This window comes from Pseudophryne corroboree, chromosome 1, assembly GCF_028390025.1.
Source record: "Pseudophryne corroboree isolate aPseCor3 chromosome 1, aPseCor3.hap2, whole genome shotgun sequence".
Classification (NCBI taxonomy): Eukaryota; Metazoa; Chordata; class Amphibia; order Anura; family Myobatrachidae; genus Pseudophryne; species Pseudophryne corroboree.
The window spans coordinates 998,090,661-998,109,798 of NC_086444.1; the positions used below are offsets into that span (position 1 = coordinate 998,090,661).

At 47.8% G+C, this 19,138-nt stretch overlaps 1 protein-coding gene across 1 annotated transcript in view; it reads right to left on the reverse strand.

Moving 5' to 3' along the window:
• The window catches only part of CBR4 (carbonyl reductase 4), an 80,863-nt gene extending 62,191 nt beyond the window's left edge, over positions 1-18,672 (reverse strand). The window contains exons 1-2 of the mRNA XM_063948675.1: positions 18,466-18,672; positions 5,595-5,736 (exon numbers count right to left, since the gene is read on the reverse strand). Coding sequence (XP_063804745.1) covers positions 5,595-5,736; positions 18,466-18,468 — 145 coding nt within the window. The 5' untranslated portion in view covers positions 18,469-18,672. The remainder of the gene's footprint in view (positions 1-5,594; positions 5,737-18,465) is intronic.
• Between the last annotated feature and the right edge of the window lie 466 nt (positions 18,673-19,138).

Below are 19,138 nucleotides of genomic sequence, written 5' to 3' on the forward strand. Positions count from 1 at the left end.
TTTCCCCATCAGATGAATGAATGAAGTGTGTAAAGTAGCGTGGGTTCCCCCGATAAGAAACTGGTAATTTCTAAAAAGTTACTGATGGCGTACCCTTTCCCGCCAGAGGATAGGTCACGTTGGGAGATATCCCTTAGGGTGGATAAGGCGCTCACACGTTTGTCAAAAAAGGTGGCACTGCCGTCTTAGGATACGGCCACCTTGAAGGAGCCTGCTGATAAAAAGCAGGAGGCTATCCTGAAGTCTGTATATACACACTCAGGTTATATACTGAGACCTGCAATTGCCTCAGCATAAATAGTGCTGCTGCAGCGTGGTCTGATACCCAGTCAGATAATATTAATACTCTAAGACAGGGATAATAGTTTGCTAACATAGAGCATATTAAAGACGTCGTCTTAGATATGAAGGATGCACAGAGGGATATTTGCCGGCTGGCATCCAGAATTAATGCAATGTCCATTCTGCCAGGAGGGTATTAGAAACCCGGCAGTGGACAGGTGATGCTGCCTATAAAAGGCACATGGAGATTCTGCCTTATAAGGGTGAGGAATTGTTTGGGGATGGTCTCTGGGACCTCGTATCCACAGCAACAGCTGGGAAGAAAAATTTTTACCTCAGGTTTCCTCACAGCCTAAGAAAGCACTGTATTTTCAGGTACAGTCCTTTCGGCTTCAGAAAAGCAAGCGGGTCAAAGGCGCTTCCTTTCTGCACAGAGACAAGGGAAGAAGGAAAAAGCTGCACCAGCAGCCAGTTCCCAGGATCAAAAATCTTCCCCCGCTTCCTCTGAGTCCACCGCATGACGTTGGGGCTCCACAGGTGGAGACAGGTGCGGTAGGGGCGCGTCTCGGGAACTTCAGGGACCAGTGGGCTTGCCCACAGGTGGATCCCTAGGTTCTGCAAATAGTATCACAGGGATACAGGCTGGAGTTCGAGGCGACTCCCCCTCGCCGTTACCTCACATCAGCCTTGCCTGCTGCCCTCGGAGAAAGGTAGTACTGGCGGCAATTCACAAGCTGTACTTCCAGCAGGTGAAATCAAGGTACCCCTCCTTCAACAAGGCCGGGGTTACTATTCCAAAATGTTGTGGTACCGAAACCAGACGGTTCGGTGAGACCCATTCTAAAATTTAAAGCCTTGAACACTTATATACGAAGGTTCAAGTTCAAAATGGAATTGCTCAGGGCGATTATTGCAAGCCTGGAGAATTTCATGGTATCACTGGACATCAAGGATGCTTACCTGCATGTCCCTATTTACCCTCTTCACCAGGAGTACCTCAAAATTGTGGTACAGGATTGTCATTACCAATTCCAGACGTTGCCGTTGGTCTGTCCCCGGCACCGAGGTATTTACCAAGGTAATGGCCGAAATAATTATCCCGTACTTGGACGATCTCCTTATAAAGGCGAGGTCCAGGGAGCAGTTGTTCGGCGGAGTAGCACTATCTCGGGAAGTGCTACAACAGCACGGCTGGATTCTAAATATTCCAAAGTCGCAGCTGGTTCCTACGACGCGTCTACTGTTCCTGGGTATGGTTCTGGACACGGAACAGGATAAAAAGGGTTTCTCCCGAAGGAGAAGTCCAAGGAGTTGTCGTCTCTAGACAGAGACCTCCTAATACGTATACAGGTGTCGGTGCATCAATGCACGCGAGCCCTGGGAAGGATGGTAGCTTCTTACGAAGAAATTCCATTCGCCAGGTCCCATGCAAGGATTTTCCAGGGGGATCTGTTGGACAAGTGGTCCGGGTCGCATCTTCAGATGCATCGGCGGATAACCCTGTCTCCAAGGGCCAGGGTGTCGCTGTTGTGGTGGCTGCAGAGTGCTCATCTTCTAGGGGGCCGCAGATTCGGCATACAGGACTGGGTCCTGGTGACCACGGACGCCAGCCTTCGAGGCTGGGGGGCAGTCACACAGGGAAGAAACTTCCAAGGCTATGGAAAAGTCAGGAGACTTCCCTACACATAAATATTCTGGAACTAAGGGCCATTTACAATGCCCTAAGTCAGGCTAGACCCCTGCTTCAACACCGGCCGGTGCTGATCCAGTCAGACAACATCACGGCGGTCGCTCATGTACACAGACAGGGCGGCACAAGAAGCAGGATGGCGATGGCAGAAGCCACAAGGATTCTCCGATGGGCGGAAAATCATGTGTTAGCACTGTCAGCAGTGTTCATTCCCGGAGTGGACAACTGAGAAGCAGACTTTCTCAGAAGACACGACCTCCACCCGGGAGAGTGGGGACTTCATCCAGAAGTTTTCCAAATGATTGTACACCGTTGGGAAAGGCCACAGGTGGACATGATGGCGTCCCGCCTCAACAAAAAGCTACAAAGATATTGCGCCAGGTCAAGGGACCCTCAGGCGATAGCTGTGGACGCTCTGGTAACACCGTGGGTGTACCAGTCGGTGTATGTGTTCCCTTCTCTGCCTCTCTTACCCAGGGTAATGAGAATAATAAGAAGGAGAGGAGTAAGAACTATACTCATTGTTCCGGGTTGGCCAAGAAGAGCTTGGTAACCAGAACTCCAAGAAATGATCTCAGAGGACCCATGGCCTCTGCCGCTCAGACAGGACCTGCTGCAGCAGGGGGCCTGTCTGTTCCAAGACGTACCGCGGCTGCGTTTGACGGCATGGCGGTTGAATGCCGGATCCTGAAGGAAAAGGGCATTCCGGAGGAAGTTATCCCTATGCTATTTAAAGCTAGGAAAGAAGTGAACGCAAACCATTATCACCGCATATGGTGGAAATATGTTGCGTGCTGTGAGGCCAGGAAGGCCCCAAAGGAGAAATTTCAGCTAGGTCGATTTCTGCACTTCCTACAGTCAGAGGTGACTATGGGCCTAAAATTGGGTTCCATGAAGGTCTAGATTTCGGCTCTATCGATTTTCTTCCAAAATAGAACTGGCTTCACTGCCTGAAGTTCGGACTTTTGTTAAGGGAGTGCTGCATAGTCAGCCCCCGTTTGTGCCTCAAGTGGCACCGTGGGATCTCAACGTGGTGTTGGATTTCCTGAAGTCGCATTGGGTTGAGCCACTTAAATCCGTGGAGCTACAATACCTCACGTGGAAAGTGGTCATGCTGTGGGCCGTGGCGTCGGCCAGGCGTGTATCAGAATTGGCGGCTTTGTCATACAAAAGCCCTTATCTGTATTTTATATGGATAAGGCGGAATTGAGGACTCGTTCCCAATTCCTTCCTAAGGTGGTATCAGTTTTTCATGTGAACCAACCTATTGTGGTGCCTGCGGCTACTTGGGACTTGGAGGATTTCAAGTTACTGGACGTAGTCAGGGCCCTGAAAAGTATATGTTTCCAGGACGGCTGGAGTCAGGAAAACTGACTCGCTATTTATCCTGTATGCACCCAACAAGCTGGGTGCTCCTGCTTCTAAGCAGACTATTGCTCGCTGGATCTGTAGCACGATTCAACTTGCACATGCTGCGGCTGGACTGCCACACCCTAAATCTGTAAAAGCCCATTCCACGAGGAAAATGGGCTCTTCTTGGGCGGCTGCCCGAGGGGTCTCGGCTTTACAACTTTGCCGAGCTGTTACTTGGTCGGGTTCAAACATTTTTGCAACAGTCTACAAGTTTGATACCCTGGCTGAGGAGGACCTGGAGTTTGCTCATTCGGTGCTGCAGAGTCATCCGCACTCTCCCGCCCGTTTGGGAGCTTTGGTATAATCCCCATGGTCCTTACGGAGTCCCAGCATCCACTTAGGACGTCAGAGAAAATAAGATTTTACTCACCGGTAAATCTATTTCTCGTAGTCCGTAGTGGATGCTGGGCGCCCATCCCAAGTGCGGATTGTCTGCAATACTTGTTTATAGTTATTGCCTAACTAAAGGGTTATTGTTGAGCCATCTGTTGAGAGGCTCAGTTATATTTCATACTGTTAACTGGGTATAGTATCACGAGTTATACGGTGTGATTGGTGTGGCTGGTATGAGTCTTACCCGGGATTCAAAATCCTTCCTATTTGTGTCAGCTCTTCCGGGCACAGTATCCTAACTGAGGTCTGGAGGAGGGTCTTAGTGGGAGGAGCCAGTGCACACCAGGTAGTCCTAAAGCTTTCTTTAGTTGTGCCCAGTCTCCCGCGGAGCCGCTAATCCCCATGGTCCTTACGGAGGCCCAGCATCCACTACGGACTACGAGAAATAGATTTACCGGTGAGTAAAATCTTATTTTAAGTGACGCAAGCATGACACTGAAAAGAAGTGAGGGCTGTGCGGTCTACCAACAGACTAGCCCATTTATTAACATAATGTGAAAAGGGGTGTTCTCACACCCTTTTCATATTATTTTAGTATCACCTGAATGTATTAAAGGACATTTGGAGCAGTTTTTTTTCATAAAAAACTGCTCCAAACCCTTTAATTCACTTCAATTATACTTATAATGGGAAATGTGATATGGCCAAATTTACGGGGGGAAAAAACAAAAAAAAGGGAAAAAATACCAATATCCCTTACGGATGCTAGAGAAAAAAAGGAAACTGTAGGAAATTGGCGTACAAGGTTATGGGAGAGGTAAGTATATGGGGTATATGCTTTATAAATGGGACATTGGCCCTCATTCCGAGTTGATCGGTCGCAAGGCGAATTTAGCAGAGTTACACACGCTAAGCCGCCGCCTACTGGGAGTGAATCTTAGCTTCTTAAAATTGCGACCGATGTATTCGCAATATTGCGATTACTAACTACTTAGCAGTTTCAGAGTAGCTCCAGACTTACTCTGCCTGTGCGATCAGTTCAGTGCTTGTCGTTCCTGGTTGACGTCACAAACACACCCAGCGTTCGGCCAGGCACTCCCACCGTTTCTCCGGCCACTCCTGCGTTTTTTCCGGAAACGGTAGCGTTTTCAGCCACACGCCCCTGAAACGCCGTGTTTCCGCCCAGTAACACCCATTTCCTGTCAATCACATTACGATCGCCGGAGCGAAGAAAAAGCCGTGAGTAAAAATACTTTCTTCATAGTAAAGTTACTTGGCGCAGTCGCAGTGCGAACTTTGCGCATGCGTACTAAGCGGATTTTCACTGCGATGCGATGAAAAAGAACGAGCGAACAACTCGGAATGAGGGCCCTTGTTATTAAGCTAGCAGGTGAGAGTTGTTTGGTTTTTTTTGCAATTTTTTATTAAAGTGGTTTAAAATGACCCAAATATATGCTACAGGTTGAGTATCCCTTATCCAAAATTCAAAATCACACATTTTTGGTTCCCATACTGACTGTATTAGCCATTTTTATGCACCCCTAATTTAAGCAGAACATTTATTTTACAAACTAAAAATTGCCTTATATCATTTTAACAGTGTTTTAGAATAATGCATATAGCAGCCATATGTCACATTTTGAGAACCCCCAGTACTTTTTCATGGACAATAACAGACCACTTAATGCCTGTAACATAAGCAAGAATTATCGCGTGAATGCTGATTTCGCAATTTTGTAATTGAAATGCACTAGAAATGGCTATAAGTGGAATTATTGTGCGATAGGTGCGTTAACTAAATGCATTATTGCAACTATTTGAATCCCCCCCCCCCCCAATATAAATTATACTTACAATATGAATTATACTTACAAACCTCCAATCTCTTCAGCTGTGGCTTTGGCTACATCCAAGTTTCTTGATATAACAGCCACCTTATGATCGCGTTGAACTAATAACTTTGCAACAGCTTTGCCTATCCCTCTGGAGCCACCAAATACAGCAGAAACGTTGGCCATCTACAAGTAATAGAACAAACTATATAAATAAGAACATGAAAAAAAGGCATAAAATCACAATACTGTATGCTGTTAAGCAGGTTACAAAAAAAAAAAAAAAGCAAGGCCTCCATTTTGAACCACGTTACCTTATTACCACTAAAGGGCCCCATACACTAGAACGATTATGCTTTCGGCATTCGGTCCGATATATTGGGTGAAATCGGACATTTTGCCTGTGTATCCGATCCAATCCGATGTGCGGCCCCGTGAGCATCGGATCGGATCCTCCAGATTGAATGTGCTGCACATTCAATCTGGTCTGACCCCGCAGGCGTGGCTGGGATCGCCCAAGATACATTGTATGCAAAAGGATAGCATACGATGTATCTTGGGCGATCCTGCCGCCCGGGAGGCTGCCGGGGTGATTACCTAATGGTTTTGCGATCTCTCGGATGGGTTTGTTTTGATTTTTCAGCCTAATGATGGCTTGCTTCACTATAGATTGTAAGCTTGCGAGCAGGGCCTTCCTACCTCTGTCTGTCTGTTTTTACCCAGTTTTGTTCTATTACTGTTGTTCTAATTGTAAAGCACAACGGAATATGCTGCGCTATATAAGAAACTGTTAATAAATAAATAATAGTGGCAGCTCTTTGGATCTCATATTGAGAGTCGACAGCAACAGATTCCAAATGCAATTGTCACACCTGGAATCTACTCCAGACCTTTTACCTGCTTAATTGATGATGAAATAACGAGGGAATAGCCCTCTCCTGTCCATGAAATAGCTTTAGAGTCGATTGTCCCATTACTTTTGGTCCCTTAAAAAGTGGGAGGCACATATAGAAACCGTTGTAATTCCTACACCGTTCACCTGACTTGGATGTAAATACCCTCAAATTAAAGCGGAAAGTCTGCAGTTAAAGCACATCTTGTTTGTTTCATTTAATTGTGGTGGTGTATCAGAATCAGAATCAGCTTTATTGGCCAGGTATACTTGCGTATACTAGGAATTTGTCTTTGGTTTGCTATACTACAGCCAAGTAGGTAACAGGTAAGCAGGTGTGTGTGTGTGTGTGTGGGGGCAAGCAAAGTTACACAGATAGGTATACCGTAGGGACACAAGTTAGTTACATGTACGTCTAGTCAGTCAATGTTCAGGAGTTCAGCAGGCGGACCGCTTGGGGAAAGAAACTTTTGAGGCTTCTGGTGGATCTGGCGGGGACAGCCCTGTAACGCCTGCCTGAAGGAAGCAAGTTAAACATGCTGTGGCCGGGGTGTAGCTGGTCTTTTACTATCTTCATTGCCCGCTTTTTAGCTCTGGACAAGTACAGGTCCTGGACTGAGGGAAGGTCGGCCCCGATGATCTTCTCTGCGGTTCTGACCACCTTTTGGAGCCTGCATCTGTCCCTCGCGCTGGTGGAGCTGTACCATACGAGTATCGAGGAGCACAGTACCGACTCCACAATCGCGGAGTAGAAGAGGAGCAGAAGCTTCTGTGGGATGTTGAACTTCCTTAGTTGCCTGAGGAAGAACAACCTCTGCTGCGCTTTCCCAACAGTGGCGTCAGCGTTGGACCCCCATTTAAGGTCCCTGGAGATTGTGGTCCCTAGAAACTTGAAGGAGTCCACTAGCGATACCACACTGTCAGCAATCGTTAGCAGAGGTGCACTAGATGACTTCTTCCTGAAGTCCACTATCATCTCGACAGTTTTGAGGGGGTTGAGCTCAAGGTTGTTGTGGATGCACCACTGGGCCAGCCGGTCTACTTCCCATCTATAGGCCGATTCGTCCCCATCCTTGATGAGGCCGATGACGGTGGTGTCATCGGCGAATTTGATGATCCTTACTGATTGCGCCTCTGAGGCCAAAATATGAGAATTGTGTCGATGTCCCAATATTTATGGACCTGACTGTATGTTCTGGCTGCCTTATCCAGCCGCAGCTGTTTGCATCATTGACCTGCCACCTTCCGAAGCACGGGACACAGCACTCTGCTTGCATATCATCTTCTATAAGCCTGACTCCCATTGGCTCACAGGAGTCTGTGCCCAGGGACAGCAGCTGCCACTGATTATAAGCAAAGCAAAAAAGCAAGCAACTAGGCAAAAAACATTCTGCACTGCAGGTGGGGCAAATGTAACATGTGCAGAGAGATTTAAATTTGGGTGGAGTGTGTGTTCAAACTGAGATCTAAATTGCAGTGTCAAAATAAAGCTAACTACAGTTACATGCAAAAGAAGCCAAAATTGACCCTGCATAGAAACACTATAAATGCATTTGCTCCCCTTGCGTGGCAACATGGTATGTTCCAGACACAAAGTTACTTGCTTTTTTTTGCTTTACTTACAAACATAAATCAGGTCGTAAGTACTCTCTGCTGGGAAGCAGTTAAGATACTGCCAGTCGGGATCCCGTCGATCACAAATGCCGACGCAAATGCCGACGCCGGAATCCTGACAAACGGTGAAATGCTGATGCCGGAATACCAATTACACAGGCTATTCTCTCTCTGTGGGTGTTCATGACACCCGTAGAGAATATAACCTTTCTAGCGCTCATCCCGCTGCCAGCATACTGATGGCCTTGATGCCGCTGTCCCTATACTGACGGTCTCGGTAAATCATACTGAATCCTCTCTGCTATGTCTACAGGCTTTATTGTTGTATACTGTGTACAGTACCTCCATTTGTGCTTCCGATTTCTTTCTTTGCATTAACAGCAGGACTGATAATATGTTCAAGTGACAAATATTGGTGAGAATCGTCCTGTGTATTTTGCCGTACAGACCAAAAATGTGTGTTCTTTGAAATGGTGATTTTATGAGTGACTATGGGCCGAATTCAGACCTGATCGCTCCTCTGCCAATTTGCAGAGGTTTGCAATTGGATAGTCACTGCCCAGACAGAGTGATAATCTGCCCCGTGCAAGTCTGTGCAGTCTGTGCGTAGCCCAGGACTTACTCCTACAGTGCCAAAGAAACAGGCTGATCGGGCCGTAGCTGGCGTCACACATCCTCTCTAAAAATGTTTGGGAACGCCTGCGATTTTTCTGACACTCCCAGAAAAAGGGCAGTTACCACCCACAAACGTCTGCTTCCTGCCAATTAACCTGCGTTCGACTAGCGATCAAAAAAGATGCTGAATTCTTTTGCAGTTTGGCCTCGCACGTGCGCATTACGATCCGTACCCATGCACAGTGGTACGATAATCGGCCACCTTGCAAATTCGCACAACAGCGATCAGGTCTGAATTAGGCCATATGTCTCATAGTTACTTATATATCGGAGACATCCCAGGCACTTGATTACAAATATTAAATAAATTATGTTGGACTGCTACTACCCCTTATCATCAGCAACATTGAGTGTGTGTTTGTTTGCAAGGTGCCACAAATTCCGCAGCGCCAGGAGAAAAAGTTCCTATCGGAAGAAGAAACATTGAGGGTAATTCCAAGTTGATCGCAGCAAGACATTTTTTAGCAGTTGGGCAAAACCATGTGCACTGCAGGGGGGGCAGATATAACATTTGCAGAGAGAGTTAGATTTGGGTGGGTTATTTTGTTTCTGTGCAGGGTAAATACTGGCTGCTTTATTTTTCACTGCAATTTAGATTGCAGATTGAACTCACCACACCCAAATCTATCTCTCGATCTGCACATGTTATATCTGCCCCCCCTGCAGTGCACATGGGCCCTCATTCCGAGTTGATCGGTCGCAAGGCGAATTTAGCAGAGTTACACACGCTAAGCCGCCGCCTACTGGGAGTGAATCTTAGCTTCTTAAAATTGCGACCGATGTATTCGCAATAATGCGATTACTAACTACTTAGCAGTTTCAGAGTAGCTCCAGACTTACTCTGCCTGTGCGATCATTTCAGTGCTTGTCGTTCCTGGTTGACGTCACAAACACACCCAGCGTTCGCCCAGGCACTCCCACCGTTTCTCCGGCCACTCCTGCGTTTTTTCCGGAAACGGTAGCGTTTTCAGCCACACGCCCCTGAAACGCCGTGTTTCCGCCCAGTAACACCCATTTCCTGTCAATCACATTACGATCGCCGGAGCGAAGAAAAAGCCGTGAGTAAAAATACTTTCTTCATAGTAAAGTTACTTGACGCAGTCGCAGTGCGAACATTGCGCATGCGTACTAAGCGGATTTTCACTGCGATGCGATGAAAAATACCGAGCAAACAACTCGGAATGAGGGCCATGGTTTTGCCCAACTGCTAAAAAATTTCCTGCTGCGATCAACTTGGAATTACCCCCATTGCTCAGACAGATGGGAGAAGTTCAATATTACAGAACAATTTTTCATAGATATCTACACCTCCTTGAATAAGTAACTTTAATAATTAGCAAAAATCTTACATACTAAAACATCAATTGTAAAGTATCAAAATCAGCCTCTAAGCCAGTGGTTCCCAAACATGTTTGGAAACACGGCACCCCTAGGTCAAATGTTTATTTTTGTGAAATTTAGAATTTATTATTTTTTTTGTAAATTGTGTTTATATGTCATCCTTAGGGTGGGTACACACTAGGCGATGTGCTCGATGAACCGGAGCATGCAGTTTTGGACGACGAATCCAAATTGAGCTGCATGCACGGCCGACATCGAGGGTAGTTAACAACCCGCGGGGTCGTGCATCGCTCGTCAGCATACACACTTAGGGGTATATTCAATAAGAGTCGGGTCCATTCCGACATGCAGTTGTCGGAATGGACCCGTCAACCCCTATTCAAAGAGCGGCCAAATCCGACAGTCGGATTTGGCCGTTCCCCTGTCCTGTCCTGCTGCTGCTGTCAGCGGCTGCAGTGTGCGCTGACAGCAGCGGTGGGGGGAGCAGTGTGCGGCGGCCAGCGGGGGGAGCAGTGTTCGGCGGCTGGCGGGGGAGCAGCGTGAGGCGGCCGGCAGGGGTGCAGCGTGAGGCGGCCGGCAGGGGTGCAGCGTGAGGCGTCCGGCGGGGGAGCTGCGTGAGGCGGCCGGCAGGGGAGCTTCCAGCGGCGGCCAGAGCTGGCAGCGGGAGTGATCTGTGCAGCAGCGGAGGAGGCACTGCAGGTACTATCATCCCTGTAGCCCGCCGCACCGCTCCCCGTCTCCTCACCCAATCTGACTTGTTTTCAAGTCGGATTGAGTTTGTCGGAAAGGGGGCCAAAACCTGTCGGATTTGGCCCCGTTTCTGACAGCAGCAGGTGGATCGGCGGGTATTCCGCCGATCCACCTGCTTTCCGACAAGTCGGGTTTCCCGACTTGTCGGAAAAAATGTGCCCCTATTGAATAGGTCGGAACCCCTTCCGACCTATTCCAGTCAGAAACTGACGTCTTTCCGACAAGACGGCAGTTTCTGACTCTTATAAAAATATAGCCCTTAGTGGTAAAGTAAATGACTTCACACAGGAAGGGTCAAAATGAGCGACGTTGTTTACTTTATCGCTAAGTGTGTACCCACCTTTAGGTTCAATTATGTGGTGAGGGACAAGATTCACTTCTGTTTGTCCACATATGTTATGATTGGCAGCCGCCAGTACTGGTTTTGCCTATTACATTGACCATAAATAATTTCAATTGGTCCTGGATCACCAACCCAGGGCACCCCTGCAAGTGTCCCAAGGCACACAGTTTGAGAATCACTGCTCTAAGTCAAATTATATATTGAAACATCATTAATAATGAAACAAATACAGTAAGCCCACAACCTATGATGTTTGGCTTGAGAGGCTTGATAAAAGTTCCGGTTACCTGAAAACAGTGGAGGCCGAATCAATATTCATGCGAGGGAACCTATCAATTGAGTAACACTAATGGGTCCTACACACTGGGCGACGAGATACCGTTCATAACTTTCAGTGTGGAGGCACCAGCGATGAACGATGCGCTGGTGCCCCGTCGCCTGTGCATGCAGGCCAATATGGACGATCTCGTCCATATTTGTCTGCACTGCTATGGAGCCGGGTGATGGGGGGAGTGAAGAAACTTCACACCCCCCGTCACTGCCCCCCTGCCGCCGTGTCGCCCGTCGGCCTTATCCGCCGTCGGGCAGCTCGGCGGCGGATCGCAAAGTGTGTAGGGCCCATAAGTTATATCAATGAGGCAAAGTGCTTGTGCCCTCATTGCTGATACTGCTTCCTAATGGACTTGTGTGTAAGCAATATATATACGTCAGGATATGCCTGCCTACTAAAGGTAGTTAAATATAGTTTGAGTAACATAAAAACTGTAAATGTGGCATCATTCCAGAATCCCACATAGTGAAGTTGATTGTGTTATTTTGAAATGAAGAAAAAAATGTAATTACATCCAACTTATTTTGTTTTATATGTGTGATTTGTGATTGATTCACCAGCGCACAGTCTAAACTGTCTTACGACCAGGGCTATTTTTTCAGGCGGAACACTGTAACTGCAGGTTGTTTGAAAAATGACATAATTAGGAACGGCGTTGCAGAACCGCCTGTCAGTGCAGCGTGCAGTGCAGTTGCTATGGGGCCCCTGCACCCAGCACATTGTGCTGCCAGCAGCTGCTTAAAGCAGCTGATCTGACTGATCCTGATAATCATACTGCACCGAGCCCTGGTGACTTCCTCTATGTCACCATGGGGCAGGGCTACAGAGGGCTGAGGCTACAGAGGGTGCAGTAGAAAGCAGATACAGAACCATTTTTAGATGGGGCATGGAAGTTAGGCTCAGCAGGCCCACCTCTCGGTGGCTTCACTTTACAGACCACCTGTACTGCTGTCCCCACCCCCAACACTCCTCCTTTTTTCTGCTCTTCACCCTGCTTATCCATTAATAGAATTACACAGAACTTTCCCATGTGTGCCTCTGCACTTATCCCCTAGTGTGCTTCTGACCCTCTCCCCTAGTGTTCCTCTGACCCCCGCCCCCATCAAACTGTGCCACTGACCCAACTCCCCATGTGTGCCTCTGACCCCTTACCAAACTGTGCCACTGACTCACCTCCCCATGTGTGCCTCTGACCCCTTACCAAACTGTGCCAATGTCCCAACCGCCCCATGTGTGCCTCTGATCCAACTCCCCATGTGTGCATCTTACTCCCCTACTAAACTGTGCTGACAATAGTAGCGTGGACGGAAAGAGACAAGAATGTGTTTGATGCCACATAACTGAACATAAAGTTGGCAAGTAAACATAATATTTCTTCTTTCAAAGAGCATCAAGGACACCTTCAAAATGTATTTTATGTGACTCCTACTATTTAATGTATTTTCTAAGAATCCAGCCTTTTCTAAATATTTAGTATAGATCCTGTTTTTCTCATACCGTATATGTAGACTTGATGGCTTTCCCTATATGTTTATTAAAGCTAAAGAGTTTTACTCATCACCATACAATGCTCTGAAACTTTGTTTTGTTTTTAAGTAATGTCAACTTTGTTTGTTTTTATGTAATTCCCCCCTATGTGTTTATAAAACATTTTTATGTGTATAAGGAAATGTACTAATGGCCCATTATCTGCAAATGAACTACGTACAGTTGATAAAATGACTTTTGCTTTTCAGTTACTATTGGTTTAGACCCAGGATGAATGTAAACCAGATAGTAATTGCAATATACTACATTTACATAAAATAATAATTTAACTGGATTGTATTTTATACAAACTGATTCTACCCAGGAAATAGCACTTACCAAAGATGTGGAAAATACGATTTTGGTTACCTACGGGGAAATCCTTTTCTCGTAGTCCGTATAGGATGCTGGGGTCCATATTAGTACCATGGGGTATAGATGGGTCCACCAGGAGCCATTGGCACTTTAAGAGTTTAATAGTGTGGGCTGGCTCCTCCCTCTATGCCCCTCCTACCAGACAGTCTGGAAACTGTGCCCGGGGAGACTACATACTTCGAGAGAAGGAATTACACAGATAATGGCGAGATTCATACCAGCTCACACAACAGGCAAAACCGGCTAACATGCCGGAACAACTCAGCAACAGCTGAAACAGTAAATAACGCAGAACTTACCTAGGAACCAGGCAGTACTGAACCATAAAACCAATGTAGGAAAACGCAGCGCTGTGTGGACGCCCAGCATCCTCTATGGACTACGAGAAAAGGATTTACCGGTAGGTAACCAAAATCCTATTTTCTCTTACGTCCTAGAGGATGCTGGGGTCCATATTAGTACCATGGGGATGTACCAAAGCTCCCAGTACGGGAGGGAGAGCATGGAGGCTCCTGCAAAACTGCTTGACCAAACTTGAGGTCATCAGAGGCCAAAGTATTGAACTTGTAAAACTTGGCAAGCGTGTTCGACCCAGACCAAGTAGCTGCTCAGCAGAGTTGTACAGCCGAGACACCCCGGGCAGCCGCCCAGGATGAGCCCACTTTACGAGTAGAGTGGGCCTTTACAGATCTTGGACACAGCAATCCTGCCGTGGAATAAGCATGCAGGATAGTGAACCTGATCCAGTGTGAAATCGACTGCTTAGAAGCAGGACACCCAATTTTCATGGGATCATAGAGGACAAACAGAGAGTCACTTTTCCTATGACGAGCCGTCCTTTTCACATAAATCTTCAAAGCCCTTACAACATCCAAGGCCTTTGAAGCGTTTGAAGAGTCAGTAGCCACTGGCACCACAATAGGTTGGTTGATATGGAAAGTCGATACAACCTTAGGCAGGAACTGCGAACGAGTCCTAAGTTCCGCCCTGTCTTCATGGAAGATCAGATAGGGACTTTTACAAGATAAAGCCCCCAATTCCGACACGCGTCGTGCAGAAGCCAAGGCCAACAAAGTGACTGCCTTCTACGTGAGAAATTTGATTTTAGCCTCCTGTAGAGGCTCAAACCAATCCGACTGCAGGAACTGCAATACCACATCAAGATCCCAGGGTGCCGTTGGCGCCACAAAGGGAGGCTGGATGTGCAGAACCCCTTACAAAAAGGTCTGAACCTCAGGGAGGAAAGCCAATTGTTTTTGGAAGAAGCTGGACAAAACAGAGATCTGGACCTTGATGGAGCCCAATCTCAGTCCCATATCCACCCCTGCTTGCAGGAAAAGGAGAAAATGTCAGTTGAAACGCCACGCAGGAAACTTCTTGGACTCACACCAAGAAACATATTTTTTCCAAATGCGATTGTAATGTTTAGACGTTACCCCCTTCCTAGCCTGTATCAGGGTAGGAATGACCTCACTTGGGATACCCTTCCGAGCTAAGATCTGCCGTTAAACCGCCATGCCGTCAAACGTAGCCATGGTAAGTCTTGATAAGCGAATGGCCCCTGCAGTAGCAGATCCTCCCGAAGCGGTAAATGCCTTGGATCTTCCAGCAGAAGATCTAGTAGATCCGCGTACCAAGCCCTCCTTGGCCAGTCCAGCTCCAGATGAGACTTTGGAAGGTTCAGGATCCAACCGTGTTCCTTGAGCAGATGTGTCGTGAGAGCAATTGATCGCAAAAACAACTTCTCCCTGGACGACGCCTTGATCAGGAGATCGTCCAGATATGGAATTATGTTCACCCCTTGCTTGCGCAGGAGAGCCATCATCTCCGCCATCACCTTGGTGTAGATCCTTGGTGCTGTGGAGAGGCCAAACGGCAGCGCCTGAAACTGATAGTGATCGTCAAACAGTGCAAATCAGAGATATGCCTGATGTGGAGACCAGATGGGAATGTGGAGGTACGCATCCTTGATGTCCAGGGACACCAGGAACTCCCCGTCCATCAGAACTGAGATGACAGCTCTCAGATACTCCATCTTGAATTTGAACTCCCTGAGGTAGGGGTTCAAAGATTTTAAGTTCAGAATTGGCCGTACCGAACCATCCGGCTTCGGTACCACGAAAAGGTTCGAATAGTAACCTTTGTTCCACTGATGAGGTGGAATTGGAACAATGACCCTGGACACCACCAATTTTTGGATAGCTTCCAGAAGAATTGTTCTGTCTGCCAGCAGAGCTGGTAAGCCTGACCTGAAGAAACGGTGAGGTGGGAGATCTTGAAACTCCAGCCTGTACCCTCTGGACACTATATCCAGTACCCAGGGGTCCAGGCCAGACGACACCCAGACGTGGCTGAAATGCCGAAGTCTTGCCCCCACCTGACCTTCCTCCAGGCCTAGCTGTCCACCGTCATGCGGAGGACTTAGGGGTATCAGAAGCAGGCTTCTGGTTCTGGGAGCCAGCGGAAGCAGAATCCAGAATATTACGTAAAAATAAATCAACGTCACCTTTATCCATCGTAGTCGATTCCTCCCGCAGAGTGATTAACCACCTGGCAATAGCTTTAGAAATCCAAGCAAAGGCTATAGTAAGCCGCAGTATAGCCCCTGAAGCCGTGTAAATGGATTTTAGCGTAGCATCCACCTTGCGATCTGCCGGGTCCTTCAACGCGGTAGATCCCGGGACTATACCACCTGTTTGGACAGCCTGGAGACAGAGACGTCGACAATCAGCGGAGACTCCCACTTTTTTCTATCTTCTTCTGGGAAGGTAAAAAGCAACCAAGACCCTCTTAGGGATCTGGAATTTTTTCTTCGGATTTTCCCAGGCTTTTTCAAAGATAGCGTTTAATTCCTTAGATGCTGGGAAGGTGAGGAGGGGGGGCTTTTTACTGTCCGTGAAAAAGGCCTCCTCAACCTGCTCAGGAGTTGTGTCAGTAATGTGTAACACCTCCCTCACGGCTTCAATCATCAACTGCACCCCCTTAGCAAGTGACGCCGTCCCCCTCGACACATCTCCATCACCGCCTGCAGTGTCAGAATCGGTGTCATCCTGCATAATCTTGGCAAGTGCACGTTTGTGAGAATGTACCGCAGGGGACCCCGAGGAAGCAGTATCAGACCATACAACCATAGAGGATTACAGTACCTGAGTTGCATGCTCAGTTCTAGCAACCCTATCTGAAATCTGAGAAATAGTCCCCCTAAGAGAGGCTAACCATTCCGGCTCTCTAGCTGGGATCTGCGCTACAACAGGGCAATCCTGATGACATGGGATGGGATCTTCCTGGGAAGATAAATCCTCTGCAGCATATGAAACAGAGTCTCTAGACATGTTTGCAAATACACACCAATCACCCCACATACACACAGGGTACTGGGCAGACAAAGTTTCCCCCCCAAGAATGGCAGAGAGACACAGAGATTGGAGCCAACCCACACACAGCGCTATTATAGGTATAGGGAGACCCTAAACCAGCGCTGACCGTATCCCTTAATAGGTGACACAGTCTTTACACAGCCTCCCCTCCCTTCCACAACCCCCTGGTACCGTACAGATAGCTGGAGGTGCTCTGGAGGGACCTGTTCATCCACTGGCAGTGAGCTGCAGGCAGGAAAATGGCGCTGAACACTGCTGGGTCCGCTCTGAGGAGAAGCTCCACCCCCTTAATGGCGCTGTCTTCCCGCTCTTCTGAGATTATACTGGCCTGAGGATTTTGTGCTGGCTGAGATCCACAGACCCCGACAGGGTTGATTTGGTCAGTGTAGGGTCAGGTGCTGGCTCAGGGCGCCCCACCGAAGGACTGCTGAGCCGTCCGGGAGCGCAGTTAATACTGCGCTCCTACCCTTAAGCCGCCATCTTCACACTGACCCCCCGCTTGTGAGGGGGGACAGTGACTCACTCGCCACACTTAAGCTCTGCAAGGGGGTGGTGGCTGGCTGCTGGGGCGAGCGTTCCCCTGTGGCGGGGCGCAATCTGTCCCCTCTGGAGCTCAATGTTCAGTCAGCGGAGACAGTGGCTCAGACCCCACAGGGCGGACACTGCTCCCCCCCTCAGTCCCTTGTTGCAGGTAGGCTGTTGCCAACAGCCTCCTGTAATAAAAATAAACTCTAAAATAAACTTTTTCTAAGAAAGCTCTGTAGAGCTCCCCTAACTGTGACCGGCTCCTCCGGGCACATTTTCTAAACTGTGTCTGGTAGGAGGGGCATAGAGGGAGGAGCCAGCCCACCCTATTGAACTCTTAAAGTGCCAATGGCTCCTGGTGGACCCGTCTATACCCCATGGTACTAATATGGACCCCAGCATCCTCTAGGACGTAAGAGAAAGTTTGATTTTCCCTCCTAAGGCAAGTTTAATGCAAAAGTGTGGGTGCAATGTATATCTGGCACTGTGGGGGCATTGTATATCTGGCACTGTGGGGGCAATGTTACTTCATCATTGGGCATTGTGTGTGTATATTATATATGTATATTATACACACAATGTCCAGTGATAAAGTAATATGTTGCTCAGAGTCTGGCCCTGCCCCCGATCCCAATTCCCACCTTGCCAACGGAAATGCAGGCTTTTGCGCATGCGCTAGTCATATAAATAGTTTCCACCATCTAATACTTCTGATGCGAGGGTTAGTAACCATCGCATCGAATGTTTCAATGGCGGAAGCATTGCCATCATATGATGGTTTGCTTTCGATGTCCATCCCTTGTATAACTAAATAATTTTGACACGCACTTGTAATTTGTTTAAAATAATCTGCCAGGTTGCGTGTCACATACATTAAGTAGGTTTTTTTTATTTTATTTTGGTAACTAACAGTTATCCCGATCATTCTATAATTAATATATATGTATAACAGCAGGGTATAAACAGACAGTAGTACTGTAAGCAGTCTTGTATACCATCTGCAGTAGACAGTGAGCTTTAGCAATTTGTTGGGCGATATATAATGTAGGCTATATTGCAACCTGCACCTACGCTGCTGTTGTGGGACCTTCTCAGCATGCAGATGCTCCCACCAGTGAGACAGCGGCTGTGTGTTTACATACAGACAGTGAGAGACTGAACGTACCATGACATGACAGAAGCAGCAGCAGCTCAGGCGGCAACAGTATTAGGCAGCACACACCTAGGGCAGAGGGTGACACTACCACAGTCAGTAGGAGGAGGAGGACGGGAAACGCGGAACAGGACTGCCGGACTACAAGAACGGGAGCCCGCACAGGACACACTTGCTAAGGGTTCGGGAACAGCCTTGTGCTGCCGCTGCGTTACTAGTACTAGGGATGGCAATCGGTGTGTTCGCCATCGATGGCGAAACTGAGAGTGGCCATCGGCACCAGACCATCGATTATTTTGAATCATCGATGGCCCATGGCCATCCCTGGTTACTACAGTACAGACAGTGGGGAGGGGGTAGACACGTTTTGCTGCTGTTCTTTCTACCTCATTATTATACGGTCACAGCAGGATACCAATAACACAACACAGCAGGCTGCAATGTTCTCCACTCAGCAACAGGCCACCACAGTATAGAAGTCGGTGATTAGTGCACTGTGGCCCTCATTCCGAGTTGTTCGCTCGTTCTTTTTCATCGCATCGCAGCGATTTTCCGCAAACTGCGCATGCGCAATGTTCGCACTGCGACTGCGCCAAGTAAATTTGCTAAGAAGTTTGGTATTTTACTCACGGCATTACAAGGTTTTTTCTTCGTTCTGGTGATGGTTGTGTGATTGACAGGGAGT